The 13,825-nt window shown below is 40.2% G+C and overlaps 1 protein-coding gene across 3 annotated transcripts in view; it reads left to right on the top strand.

The window, feature by feature from the left end:
* The window catches only part of Sorcs1 (sortilin related VPS10 domain containing receptor 1), a 503,013-nt gene that overhangs the window by 411,903 nt on the left and 77,285 nt on the right, over window positions 1–13,825 (top strand). For all 3 annotated transcript variants that reach the window (XM_051146761.1, XM_051146762.1, XM_051146763.1), the window contains exons 14-17: window positions 1,384–1,491; window positions 2,705–2,822; window positions 4,280–4,410; window positions 7,527–7,640. In XM_051146761.1, coding sequence (XP_051002718.1) covers window positions 1,384–1,491; window positions 2,705–2,822; window positions 4,280–4,410; window positions 7,527–7,640 — 471 coding nt within the window. The remainder of the gene's footprint in view (window positions 1–1,383; window positions 1,492–2,704; window positions 2,823–4,279; window positions 4,411–7,526; window positions 7,641–13,825) is intronic.

Below are 13,825 nucleotides of genomic sequence, written 5' to 3'. Positions count from 1 at the left end.
AAACAGAAGCATGGGTAAGTGTTTCTGCTCCTAAGAGAACAACTGCATTACAGATTTCAAGTGTGACAATGTCTGTATCATTTCCTTAGTTCCTCAGCCCCATGCCTGGGACAGCCACATTTAATCTCTCATAATCTCTAAGCAGCAACAGTATTTGTAATCACTCATTCCAAAGAGCATTTCATGAAGTTTAGTTTCTACACAACTTTGTTCATCCCACACAGAGATTTGTAGGTCATGACAATTCTGCTCCTATCCTGTGTTACCTGTGTGACTTCCTTAGCTCCCTTTAATGCGGTAACAATGGGAAAACATACCGGTGTCTTGCACTAAAGCATGTGCAAAGCCTAATGTCTACAGGGGTTTCCAACAAGCTTCTTCATTCGTATTTAGAAGTGGTCCTCTGCATATTAAGCATGTGAAAAGTCTAAAATCTGGTTTTTCTTCTGCCTTTCATTATATTAATGACCTCAGGAGAAAACTGCAAAAGATTGCTACTCAAGATGTGGATCTTGAGGAAAGATATCTTCAGAGAAAGAGTAAAACATGTCTTGCTGTGCAGCCGTCTTATTAGGTGCTCAGGCTGCTATATTCAAACACTGTAAAGAAGATAACTCATGAGCAACTGAAATGTATTGCATGATTTTGTGACCTAGAAGTACAAAATAAAAAGTGCTGCCCAAGTCCAAGTCTGCTGAGGAACCACTTTCAGATTCCTAAATGGTGCCTTGTCACTGGATTTCCACATGGCCAAAAGGACAGGGCAGTCCAAGGCAGTTTCTGTTAATACAACAGTTCCATTCCTGAGGTCTCTACCCTTCCAATCTCACTTTTCTCCAAGTATTCATCTCCCAGTGCTATTTGTAGTTTAGTTTTTAGCATATGTTTTCTGAAGAGAACACACACATTTATATTACAACAGACTGCCAGACTTCTCTTGCCCTCGGCTGCCTATTCTTCTGGTCAGTGAGGTCAACAAGGATCCATGTAGTGTAAATAGCATTTGGTTATAGGCTGATCACTTAACAATGATTTTGTCAGTTTTGTCAAACTTGCAAGGCTGTTTATGCCCGGTAACACCAACAAGACACTGCAGATTTAGAGATAATCCCATGAAGTTTAAGAATTTAAAAATATGTAAATTATTTCCTGCCATTAGATTATTCTCTTTTCACGTGGCTCTCTCTTATCCATGCCTCAATATGTCTGGTTATAGTACCTTAAGTATCTCTATTCCTGTCTTTTGATATAATGAAGTTATTTATCTGTAATTAAGTCTCACCTTGTTATTATTTTCTCACTGGTAACTAGCATCTTTCCTTACCCAGAGTTATCACCTTTTCTCCCTGAGATGTTATAACTGTTAAATTATTCTGCCACTAGGTTGAGTTTCGATGAAGGGAGATCTTGGAGCAAATACAGTTTCACATCCATTCCACTTTTTGTGGATGGGGTTCTGGGGGAGCCTGGAGAAGAGACACTAATCATGACGTAAGTGGTATGATGTAATCCCTTCTTACTATGACACAGCAAATACAGGGAGGTGTTCTGCAGCTGAGCCTGTTGGATTTGTGCTGATAGTTTGAAAGGTGTTAGTTAGCAGTGTTCATACATCTGACTTGAAGAATTTCGAGCCAAGAAGAAAAAGGCACAGGCTGAGGGATGGTAGGAAAAGAGATGTGATCTTGTCTTTCTGTGGGCAATAAGTTTAGGTAAAGTAACAAGGCCTGTCTTAATCGAAAATAAAACTATATATATTTTAAATGTAATGATAAGATGTAGACTAAATATGTAGAAATCTTTAAGACCATGGCACTTCATTTTTCCCTGGCTTATGTTTTTCCGTTGCCTTACATAATTGTGAGACATGTTAAGGAAACTAAGAGGACAACTGGTTTTGCAAAGCTGCATTTACACTCATTCTTATCTGAAAAGTAATTTGCAGTGTGAAACTGATAATCCCTTCTCTTAGAAAATTGGCCATGGAAAACATGGAAAGGTAATTCCATAGTTGATCCAAATCAAAGAGAACAATTAACACGTGTTTAAGCCTCCTCACTTAACAATGAGAAAAGACAACAAAACAAAACGAAAAACCCTATTATGTGCAGTAGCCCTACTTTCACCTTTGTACATGGCAACCACAGCTAGATTAGAAGTGTGCTCACTAACTTGTTTTTGTTCCATCTTTATGTTTTTAAAGTACTGTTTCTCACACAGAAAAAGTGATCAGGGTAGTCTTTAACCACAGTTATGTCTAGTGAATAACTTCTACCTAACTAGCTGAACCCCCACACACTGGAGCAAGGTTTGCAAGGTGAAAGCAGTTGTAATTACTTAGTCCTATTGTCACTTTCTGTAAGACCTGATGAGAAGGTAAAAGAATACGGAAGCCATCAGACCAGATATATTAACAAAAGAATCTATATGTCTGTGCTGGACCGTATGTTGCTAGTGACACGACTTTCCTATTTATGTCTTGCCAAAAAAAAAAAAAAAATCCCTGAGCCTCAATTTATCCATCTGCAAAATTCAGTCAGGGATGGCTCTCTCTCCGTAACTGTGCTTGGCAGCTAGGCGATGTGATCCATGTGATGTGCCTGGCAGCACACCATCTTCACAGCAGACAGTTTAATGCAAGCTGTTGTTAATACTGTTGTTGTCCTTACGGTTGTGACTCTGTCTGTCACTGCAAACCCTGTAGAGTCTTTGGACACTTCAGCCACCGCTCCGAATGGCAGCTGGTCAAAGTGGACTACAAATCCATTTTTGACAGGCGCTGTGCTGAAGAAGATTACAGACCCTGGCAGTTACACAGCCAGGTAAGGACTTAGAGAGATGGGACTAAACCTGGGAAGGAGGAAGGGGCAGTTTGGACAAAAATTACTCCTTAAGGCTTAAGATATGGAGTTCTCAAGTCCACAATGTCCATTTTGTTCTTTCATGTTTTATGTCTCACAGCGTAAGCAAACAGACCATTTATATCCTGTTGTGAAGTTGTTTCTGCTTTTTATGCCAGGACATAATGAGATAAAAATTCAAATGGCTTGGTTTAGACTTACACCTCAAAGTGAAATACCAAATTCAGCCTTGAAATTCAAACATAATTTCTGTGAGTGTAGCACCAGGCTGCATGATAGAGCTAGGGTGAGGGGCAGTTTGTCAGTTTCAACAAGCAATGCAAATAGAGCTAAGGCGTGAAATAGTCAAACAGTGATGGGTGAGTGGTGCCAGAAAAGTTCTTTCCTGTTTCAGTGATTCCCTAGGATTATATAGCGGCACTTGCTTGCCTCCTCTGAGATACTCAGGGTATAAGAATATGAAATTGCTAATAGAAAATTGTCTTCCATCATCCTTCTCAGTTATTCATTTCATATCAAAATCCTTGGATGAGAGCTTCTCCTTTTGATTTCCCAAGGCAGAAGTCAATCTACAGGCTCTTCAAAGGGTACGGTAGACATTACGCTAAGAAGCCATACCCATATTCAGACAGTGAATCGTCTCTCGCTCCATTCTCTGACTGAGTAATACAGTTATACGTGAGGCGAAGTGGAGCCAGTTAAAGTGAGCTTCCCAGTAAAGACAGGGGATAATAGATTCTAAAAGTTCTTCTCTGCCTTTTCACAAACACAAAGGCGCTGTATATGATAGTGGGCGCAGCATTAGCAAGGAACACCCACCTTATTCAGAGATCCAACAATGGAATTTCTCACTCACATTACTGGTGTTTTTCTCTTTGGGATTTGTTCACATTGTAATACTCACAACTTTTATTTATTTCTTGGAAAAAGACTGAACTTAGCTTTCTTGCCTGTCTGCTAGATGACCATAAAGTCAGTGCTATAATGTAACATAGAAAGAAACATGATAAGCTGACATTAGATGGGTATTTTTCCTTAGCCATGCTCTTATTTAATGTGCCCATAAATGACCAACTGTATAAATCCTTTATAATAGTAAAATTGAAATCTATGATTATAGGTTAGCAGGCAATTCATTAGTTACAGGCTATCTTACATTCCTGTGTGCCCTTCATTACACTAAGCCTGGCACTGATAAAGAAGGCTTTTCTTGACATATAAGGAGTTAAGGCTAGTACTAGAAACATCTGCATTGGGTTTTGGGGGGCTGCATTTTTGTTAATACTTCATAACAGGCATCAAAAGGAAAATACTAATAGCACAAACTGGGCTCCAAAGCATCATATTTATATTAAAAGTTTTGCAGTAAAAAGTCTAATCTATGTGCTCAATTTTGTGTGATATTTGTCTCTCCGCAGGGGGAAGCATGCATCATGGGAGCCAAAAGGATATATAAGAAGCGAAAATCTGAGCGGAAATGTATGCAAGGAAAGTACGCTGGAGCAATGGAGTCTGAGCCTTGTGTGTGTACAGAGGCAGACTTTGACTGGTGAGCTTCTATAGCTATTCCACAGAGCTGTTCAGTAATATAATATCCATGGAGCTCTCAATAAAAGCTTAGATTTGAGAAAGTGATAACATGCCTAGGGCCAAGTGATGGACCTTATATTTTTATGAAATTCTCTCTTGGCAGTATCACAGTTTTTATTAGTTATGTGAATATGTCTTTCAAAAGAAAGCAGGAATTTCTTCTTCGGATTTTAAGAGGCCTTACAAGATGGTTGGTAATTATTTTCATACTAATGTTGCATTCTCAGAAAAAAGGAGAACTCACATGTATCTCAAGCTGCTTTAGATAGCAACATGGGAAGGACTAATTGGAGTTCTCAGGGAGCAAACATTTGTATGTGCCACATAAGATCTTTCTAGAATCTAGTATCCTTGGTAGGCATAATAACCTCAAAAAGCGTAAATTCTCTGTCCCTGAAAGTTTCATTCTGTGCTGGTCAGCTGACTGCAGCTTGTGAAAGCATCAAGTGACGTTTAGAAACTCAGTACAAGAGTGGGCTCAGCTTGACCCTGTGAGCTGAGTGGTAATAGAGCTAGTTTAAGCTGGAGAGAGGCAGAGACACTGGGAAGTTTCAACTGAACTCAGAGAGTAGTAAAGTTCTTCCCAGACATTCACTGAGCAGAAATCTATATCGTAGAGCCAATGGTGCTCTTGCTTGATTCTAGGTCAGTGTTCAGTGTTCAGGTGAAAGTGAAAAATTGATGAAAAAGACTAATAATTAACCCACCACATTTTCTGTTACTCTTTCCATCTTCCATTTTTCTTATCTACCTCAGAATATATACTAGAGAAAGCAGCTGATGTATATTTATCTAAATGTTTAACATTCAAAACTTGAACCATCTGTAAATTATTCATTTTTATCATTTTGTTTTTAGCTGTACCTATAACAGGTCACATGTATAGTCATCAAGAGATGAATGAGTGTGTGAGACATAGTCTATACATGCACGGCACATCATAGAAAAGTTAGTCTTCTTCAATGAGCGACCACTAGAGATGTTCTCACAATTAGTGATGCTGAGAAAGCCTTCCAGTTGTCATGCCAATAACCCACCATTGCTTTCTCTTGTTGGTGAGCACGGAAGACCAAGAGCCAGCACTGTAGCTCTTTGTACTTAGCTAGAAGGCCTCAGAGCCTCAGCAGCAGTGGAACTCACAGGAGGTCTACAGCGGCTTCCCCAACCTGGACTTCTGTCAATGATATATAACTGCAACAAAAGTATTTTATCCTTGCCCTGCTCTTGAGAGTGACACCAAGAAGGATACTCGCAAAATTACCTAACTTGAGATTTGAAGCTATCCATCATATCCCACTTTCTGAAGCCTGACCATTTCTTAATCATCTACTTTGTTGAATAAGAATTTGCAAAAGAGGATGGAGAAATGGCTCACTGGTTGGGAGCACTGACTGTTCTTCCGGAGGACCTGGGTTCAATTCCCAGTACTCACATGGCAGCTCACAACTGTCTGTAACTCCAAAATCTGACACCCACAGACATAACAATGCACATAAAATAAAAATAAATAAATAATTAAAAAAAAAGAATTTGCAAAGGAAGTCAGCATGCTACATTACTGGAAGAGCTAAAGTGCTGTGAAGTAGCCATTCTTCAGAAAGAGCAAAAACTCCTCTAGTAGGAAATGTAAGAGAATATGTGAGCTAAGATACCCCAATATTCTGCTTTTTTATGTGTAAAAAATGAATATATTCTTTGAATATATTTTCCTAAAATATTTCAAATGAACCAATATTTTGGTTTTGTTCAAGGCAAGAGGATAAGGTAATTAATTAGGCTTCTTTCCATGTTCATCCTGCATGTCTGTCTTATTCAGAGCCTTGAATTTCACAGGTAACAGGAGTCTGTTACCAGTCCCACAGGCTGAACAGCATTCTAAGGAGTAGAAAATGAGTCTTAGGTAGTGCTATTGTGAGGCTTCTTGCTCAGATGAGATGTTTGTGACTCCACAATGTCTGAAAATATTTCAGAAGGCTCACCATTCCCCCTGTTGGGCTTCTGCTAGTAGCTAGGTTTTCTACAGTCTTGCCTAACTAGGGTAATGAAAGATGTTGTCGTTGGGGTCTCCTTGTTAGCTAGAATCCCTGGATATTTCTCGAGTGATGCTGTGTCATTTTCCAGCTTCTGTAAGGTAGTTTCTTGAAGTGAACACTGGGTATTCTAGAAGTGGCTGTTCTGTAGTCTTCTTATTCATGCTGTGTTGAACCAGGCCCTAATCCAGAGGGTATGTGCAGAATTTGCATTTCTGACTGTCCCATGACAGGCCTCCGAGGCTGGGCTCATTTCTCCCCCCATGCACACTGTGTGCCAGCATCTCACCTCTGTTGCAAAGATGAGCCAATTCACACTAATGCGTGCCCACTGCTGCCTGTGACTTGTCTCTGCATGTGGAGGCACAATTTGTTGTGCTTTTCTGTGCCCAGTTTCATCTTCCAGAGCCAAGGATACCAGAGGACCCCTGGAAACTGGAAACAAGGACAAATTGACACTACGAGAGAAAATTTGAGTCCTTTGAAGGCAGAGGCACGATGTAAGACAGTTAATACCAACTGGCATTGCTAACTGCCGAGGACAAAACTTTTCCTTGGGGACTTGCTTGAGATACTCCTGAAGGGCATTTTCTTTTTGGCTGTAGCTCTGAAGCATATGGCTTGTACACAGAGAAACCTGGCTCTGCTCTACTTGTTACAGCCAGATGTTTTGGAAGAGCATCCCAAAGGCATCACTGATAATGAGGACTATGCCACATGTGGCTGTTAACCTCTGCAGTGATGCTTCCACTAAGACTCAAGCTCCCAACACAGCCTGGTTCCTAATTACCCTTCCTAATTACACAAGAACAAAGCCATTCCTTTATCTTAAAGGCATTTAAATGGGAATATTTGTTCTATTAAGATATTTTCATGGGTAATAGAGAATGTGTAGAAATAAATTCGTGAATTTTTAGAAGACATTGGTTTAGGAAATGCTCATTTTATTGACTGATTAGATGTTGGTCATCGCCTAATATGAAATAGTAGTTCTGAATAAGTTTACAACTTGCTAAAAGTTTTATCTTGCATATTTTCCCAACAGTGACTATGGCTATGAGAGACATAGCAATGGGCAATGCCTGCCAGCTTTTTGGTTTAACCCATCCTCACTGTCGAAAGACTGCAGCTTGGGGCAGAGCTACCTCAACAGTACTGGGTGAGTTCCTGTGGTAGTAGCCTTCAGGGGCTGGCCTCTGATGAGGACGAGGAAGTGTTACATTGGCAGAGTTTCTTTTGATCATAGACTGAGCTTATTCTTCTATAACACAATGCATTTTTTGATAGAATGTTGTCCTTTGTCACTAGATTGCTTCCATTAGACATTGTGTGTGTCTGTGTGTGTCTGTGTGTGTGTGTGTGTGTGTGAGAGAGAGAGAGAGAGAGAGAGAGAGAGAGAGAGAGAGAGAGAGAGAGAGAGAGAGAGAGAGAGAGAGAGGTGTGTGTGTGTGCAGGTGACACGGGCACATGATCTTAGAGGACAGGGGTTGAATTCAGGTGTCTTTCTCAATTGCTTCTCAATGGAATTTTTTGAGATAGGATCTCAAACTGGCTATAGACCTCACCAAATCATCTCTACTGGTTGGCCAATGAGCTTTAGGGATGTATCTCCCCTGGAGATTTATAGTGTTTTAATGCTTAGAATCTGAACTTCTTCATGCTTGTATAATATGCTATTTCTCCAGCCCAGACTTTTAAGCTTTTTAGTTCACATATTTAGTTAAAACAGGAAATATACAAGTATGTTTTTATATATTTAAAAATCCAATGTAGTTCATCACTCCAGACCTGGCCCCATTAACCATACAACTGTGGTCTCTATATTATGTAGGTTTCCAAACACTTCTTTGCATTTTTCCAACAATTAATTGCTCTAAAAATACATAAAATCAACTTGGAAGATTGTTGTCATATGATTTGCTACTAGCTATTTTCTACTTTAATTTGCCTTTTTTCATTCAAAATATGTTTTAAGCATCTTTCTGAGTCTGAATAGATTGGGCTACTTTCATCCTTTTTTTTAAATCCCATCTTATTAAATACTACAGAATTATTTATCTTTTTTTCACAGACATCTGGATTATTCTGCCCTGCCATTATAAACAAAGCTACAATTAGCCGCCTCTGCCATATCCCTTCTTATTAAAAAAAAAAAGTGCAAGATAATTAGGGTTTCCTTTGATAATTGGAAGATTTTCTTCTAGCTTATAGAGAAAATTACATTCAGCCAACTGGTTTCTTTTCAGGCTCACATATCAGGCATTGCCAGTGTTTCTCTCACAAAGATGAAAATGGTAGTTTCTGTTTATGTGCTGCTGTGGAGTTGTACAGAGTCATCTTAATCTCCTACCGTCTTCTTGAAAATCAACGCCAGCGGATTTGGCAGAGGGAAGCTGAAGTGAGAGGGTAGTTGAGAAAGTTCAATTCAGATTAAATGGACGATAAGACTGACCCCAATGCCAAGAGCCACAAGAGTCATTTTCTGGAGGACGATGCCACACTGTTGTTTAGAATCTGTTCGAATTAAGTAACTAAGTTGACATTAACTCCAATGTCACCTTCTACCCTTGTTTTCATGCCTAGTCCAAGTGGAGCCTATATCAGAAGGAAGAGACTCAGAGGGCCCAGGAGCATAGGACTCCTGGTGGAGGGAGGGGAACAATAGACCCACCCACAAAAACTTTGACCCCAAAATTATCCTGCCTACAAGATGTGCAGGGCTAAAGATAGAGGAGACAAAGCAAGGACTGAGGGACTGTCCAACCAATGCCTGGCCCAACTTGAGACCCACCCCATGGGAGAGAGCCAAGCCCTGACACTATAAATGAAACTCTGCTATGCTTGCAGCCAGGAGCCTAACAGAGTTGTCCTCTGACAGGCTCCACCCTGTAGTGGTGAGAAACCGATGCTGAGATTCACAGCCAAACATTGGGCAACATATGAGGACTCTAGTGGAAAAGTGTGGGGCAGGGATAAAAGGACCTAGAGGTGACAGGAGCTCCACAAGAAGACCATCAGAACCAACTACCCAAAGCCCAGAGGGGCTTGTAGAGACTGAAGCACCAGCCAAGGACCATGCAGACTGGACCTAGGCCCCTACACAGAGGTAGCCTATGGGCAGCTCAGGCTTCATATGGGTCCCCTAGTAAGGGGAGCAGGGACTGTCTCTGACATGGACTCTGTTGCCTGCTTTTTATTCACTTTCCCTTGGTAGAACAGCCTTGTCAGGCCACAGGGGAAGAGGATGCACTCAGTCCAGATATGACTTGATGAGCTAGGGTAGATGGGAAGGAGGGATCTCCTTTTCTCAGGAATATGGAAGGGGGTAGGAGGAAAGAAGGAGGGAAAGTGGGAATGGGAGGAGAAGAAGGAAAGGGTTGCAGCCAGGATATAAAGTGAATAAATAAATAAATTTAATAATAATGGTAATGATGATGATGATGAGGAGGAGGAGGAGGATAATAATAATAATAATAATAATAATAATAATAATAATAATAATAATAATAATAATAATAGTGCCTGACATGGGGTGCTTGCCTGCCTGTTGCTTCTTAGAGACTCCACTGCCTTGCCCTTTGTCAGGTAGCAGAGGATGGAGTGCAGACATGCAGTCAGAAGGTGAGCTGAGTGAAGTCTTCTACCATATTTTTCGAACTATTAGACCATAAGATACACCCAGATTTTAGAGAAGTAAAACAAGAAAAACAGTAAAAACAGCAATCAGACCATAAGGCACACCCTAATTTCCACCACCCAGCCCACTTTTTTGGGGAAAGTGTGTCTTTTGGTCTGAGAAATACAGCAGTTCAAGATAATCACAGTGAAGGCTAATGAACAACTCAATGAGCACCACATCTCTGAGAGTACATTCAGAAGCACTCCCTCAAGTCTATGTTCATCTATCTGTCTGTCTGTCTGTCTGTCTGTCTGTCTGTCTGTCTATCTATCTATCTATACTGCCTTTCTGTGTAAACAGTCTGCTTTTAGAATCAGATTATTACTGTTGTACATAGCAGTCTTCCTAGGTTCACCCACTTCATCAAATGGCATTTTTTAAAATCAACTTAACTGTGTAGAGCTGGGGAGCTTCAGTTTTTCTTTTCAGCTGATGGCCAGTATCTAGAAGAGATAGTTGTAATAAGTAAATGAGTGAAAACAACACCCAGGTGTCATCCGTCTTTGTGGTTTGGTCAGCGGTGTCAGCATTTCTGATGTCCATGTATGGAGCAGCCTGTCAGCAGCTCTGGGCTCGGTTTTCCACCATTGGCTGTCTGTATATTTCTCTTTTTTCCCTCACAAAGTTCACACAATCTCACAGCCAGAATCCGAACAAAAACGCTGAAACAGGAGTTGGACCTGAGATGAGCTGAGAGTGAAATGTATTTGAAAAAGTTTTGTTTAGTTCAAAAGAGGGATGTCTTGCTTTTTTGCTGTTACTTTTTGCCATGCCATTTGTTTCTTTATGTCTCAGTTTCTTCACCTATGGGAATGTCCTGTTTGCATCTAGCTTGTGGCTAAAATGTGGTACTGTAGAGAAAACACGTAGCCTAAAACCCAAGAGACAGTCATTACTTTGCAAAATACAGATCACACGTATAGCTCTCAGATAAATGTTTCTCTAGAGTGGGGGATTAAAACAGGAGGAAAAAACCTTACATTTATTGTGGATGTTTACTCAATACATGCATGATCTTTAATGGCCACTGCAGTGTTGGTGTCATTGACATATTTAATACAGTTCCCAGTTTTCTCATCTATAAACTGGAAATAGTGTTCTCCAAAGTCTATAAAGTTACCTGATTAGGAAGTGATGTGCCAGCCACTGTCATAAAGTCACCTGATCAGGGTGTAATATACAGGAAAGGGGTAAACCAGAGGCTTTGTCTCTCCCTCTGCACTGGCCAAGCCAGACAACTAGATTGCCTGAATATTGAACAAGTTCCTCTGTCTCAAATAAAATGAAAACCACATCTATTTGTGTATTTTACTGCATGCAAATAATCAGACAGTCCTAAAGCCTCCACTGTGCCCATGTTTATCTCCCCAGACTGTCTCTCTATATCTCCAGTTGTGACTGAATAAGCGTATTTGATTATACTTATGTGTGGTGTTTATAATCAGGGAGCAAGCTGCAAATTTAAATTGCTGAATTAAACAGGACATTGCTTCTTTTATATTACAGTAGAGACATGGGGTCAGTTTATGCTCTGAAAACAAGGCAGCTTTCTTAAGAGACAGATTTCTTCTTGTTACTAAGTTAGAGATATTTCTAGCTGTGTTCAAAAGAATGTGTGTAGAAATCTCTATGGAGTTTCTTTACAGGAGCCCTTAACCCCTTATTGAGTAATATTCAAGCACTGTTGTTCATGGTTAGTTTCTTAATATATAATAGGGATGTTTACTCAAGAGGCTCACTTAGAAATAAGCTAAGTGAAGTATCTTTATAAAACTATTTAGTGAGTCCATAAATAAAATATCACATATTCATTCAAATAAAATAATTACCTCTATATTATTATCATATACTGGGATGTTTTAAAAATATGGTGTTTATAAATATAATCCTCTCTACACCTGCCACAGATACAGACTTTGTGTAATCTACTGTTGCCATGTAATTTTTATTTGCAGTCTCATTGTGGAGGAATTCAGCTTCTTCCTAAGTGACTATTCCAGGTGACCCATAGGGATCGTGATGTTTAGTTTGATCTCTGTGAGATTTGCCAGTGTGCATCAAGGAGAATAATTAGCCTTAAAAGTTGTGCATGTGTTGAAAGTCCACAGAGAGGAAATCACTTGCATTATTTACAGAGTGATCACTGCAGGAGCCTGTGTAGCCGCTTTCTAGCCAAGACTCCTGTAGTGCCACAGTGGATGCTATTTCATTAACTGGTTGAGATGATTCAAAAGTCAAGTTTCTTGGTCTGTTTATGCTTAAGGGGAAGGAAAACGTTATGAGCTTTAGTTGTACAAGTTGACTCAGATGGTGGATTTTGGGAGTCCCACTCAAGACCACTTGCAGTAAGTCATTTAGCTAAGTGTGTCCATATGTCTGATCTCATCAAATATGTCTTCAAAATGAAGCTGTATTCAATTTATTCTCCAAGGGGAATTGTGCTCCTGTTCTGTTTAATACAAGTAAAACTTACTCTATCCACCTAGACCTGGCTCTGGTACATCTCAAGCCCTCAATTCCTGTATCTGAATACTTGGTTTGAGGGGAAAGTACTGGGAATAGTTGCATTGAAAAACAAACCACAGCAACAAAACACATGAGAGAAATCTGCTTAATCATCCAGAGAAGTCCATTCTTTCTGAATAAAGTGGCTGTGGCTGCCCTGGATGGTCACCGGTAGCTGTGGATGCATTTCCAATCCTGGTAAAGCCTTGCCATATTACGTCCTAATTAAAGCACTCATGACCAGTCTTGATTGCATATGCTTCCTGACAATAACCAAGGAGGTCTGCCCCCCTGAGTGTCAAGTTCATTACTCACCACACTGCCTTCCTCAGTCTTGAGTCTGGGATGTGTGGGAGAGAGCTGAACAGGTTCAGCCATAGTCACTAAGCCCTGCTACTATAGCTGCAGCTGCCGGATGCCAATGATCTGTGGTTATGTAGATCCTTTCATGTACACATAAGCATGTACACATTGCTGTTTCCCTACTGCACGGATATCCTCCTAAGGTCTGGGGAAATTCCAAGACTTTGTCACACATTCTACTCAAACACTAGCCTCCGTCCCTATCCTTAATGCTGGGTTTATTTATTTATTTTTTAAGAGCAATGAAAATAGCCTTTATTATTTGGGGTGACCTCTTATACTAGCCTGCCCAACAAACATCTTGAAGGGAGATACACCACACCTGGTACCAGGTATTTTGTTTTATAGTTTCTGGTTTCTTTCTCAATTTCATATATGTGTATAATGCAACCTGGTCATTTTTACACTTCGTTATCCTCTCTTATTATCTTCTTTTTCCTGCCAAGACTCTTCTTCTTCCCAAAAATGTCTCCTTTTGCCTCCCTAACATTTTTTAAAATTTTTAATTTTTTTATTAATTTATTCTTGTTACATCTCAATGTTTTTCCCATCCCTTGTATCCTCCTATTCTCCCTGCCCCCCATTTTCCCATTATTCCCCTCCCCTATGACTGTTCCTGAGGGGGATTACCTCCCCTTGTATATGCTCATAGGGTATCAAGTCTCTTCTTGGCAACCTGCTGTCCTTCCTCTGAATGCCACCAGGTCTCCCTCTCCAGGGGACATGGTCAAATGTGAGGCACCAGAGTACATGAGAAAGTCATATCCCACTCTCCACTCAACTGTGGAGAATGTTCT

Source organism: Acomys russatus, chromosome 5 (assembly GCF_903995435.1).
Source record: "Acomys russatus chromosome 5, mAcoRus1.1, whole genome shotgun sequence".
Lineage (NCBI taxonomy): Eukaryota > Metazoa > Chordata > Mammalia > Rodentia > Muridae > Acomys > Acomys russatus.
Note: the sequence above shows the minus strand (reverse complement) of the source record. Positions and strands in the feature narration are given on the sequence as shown.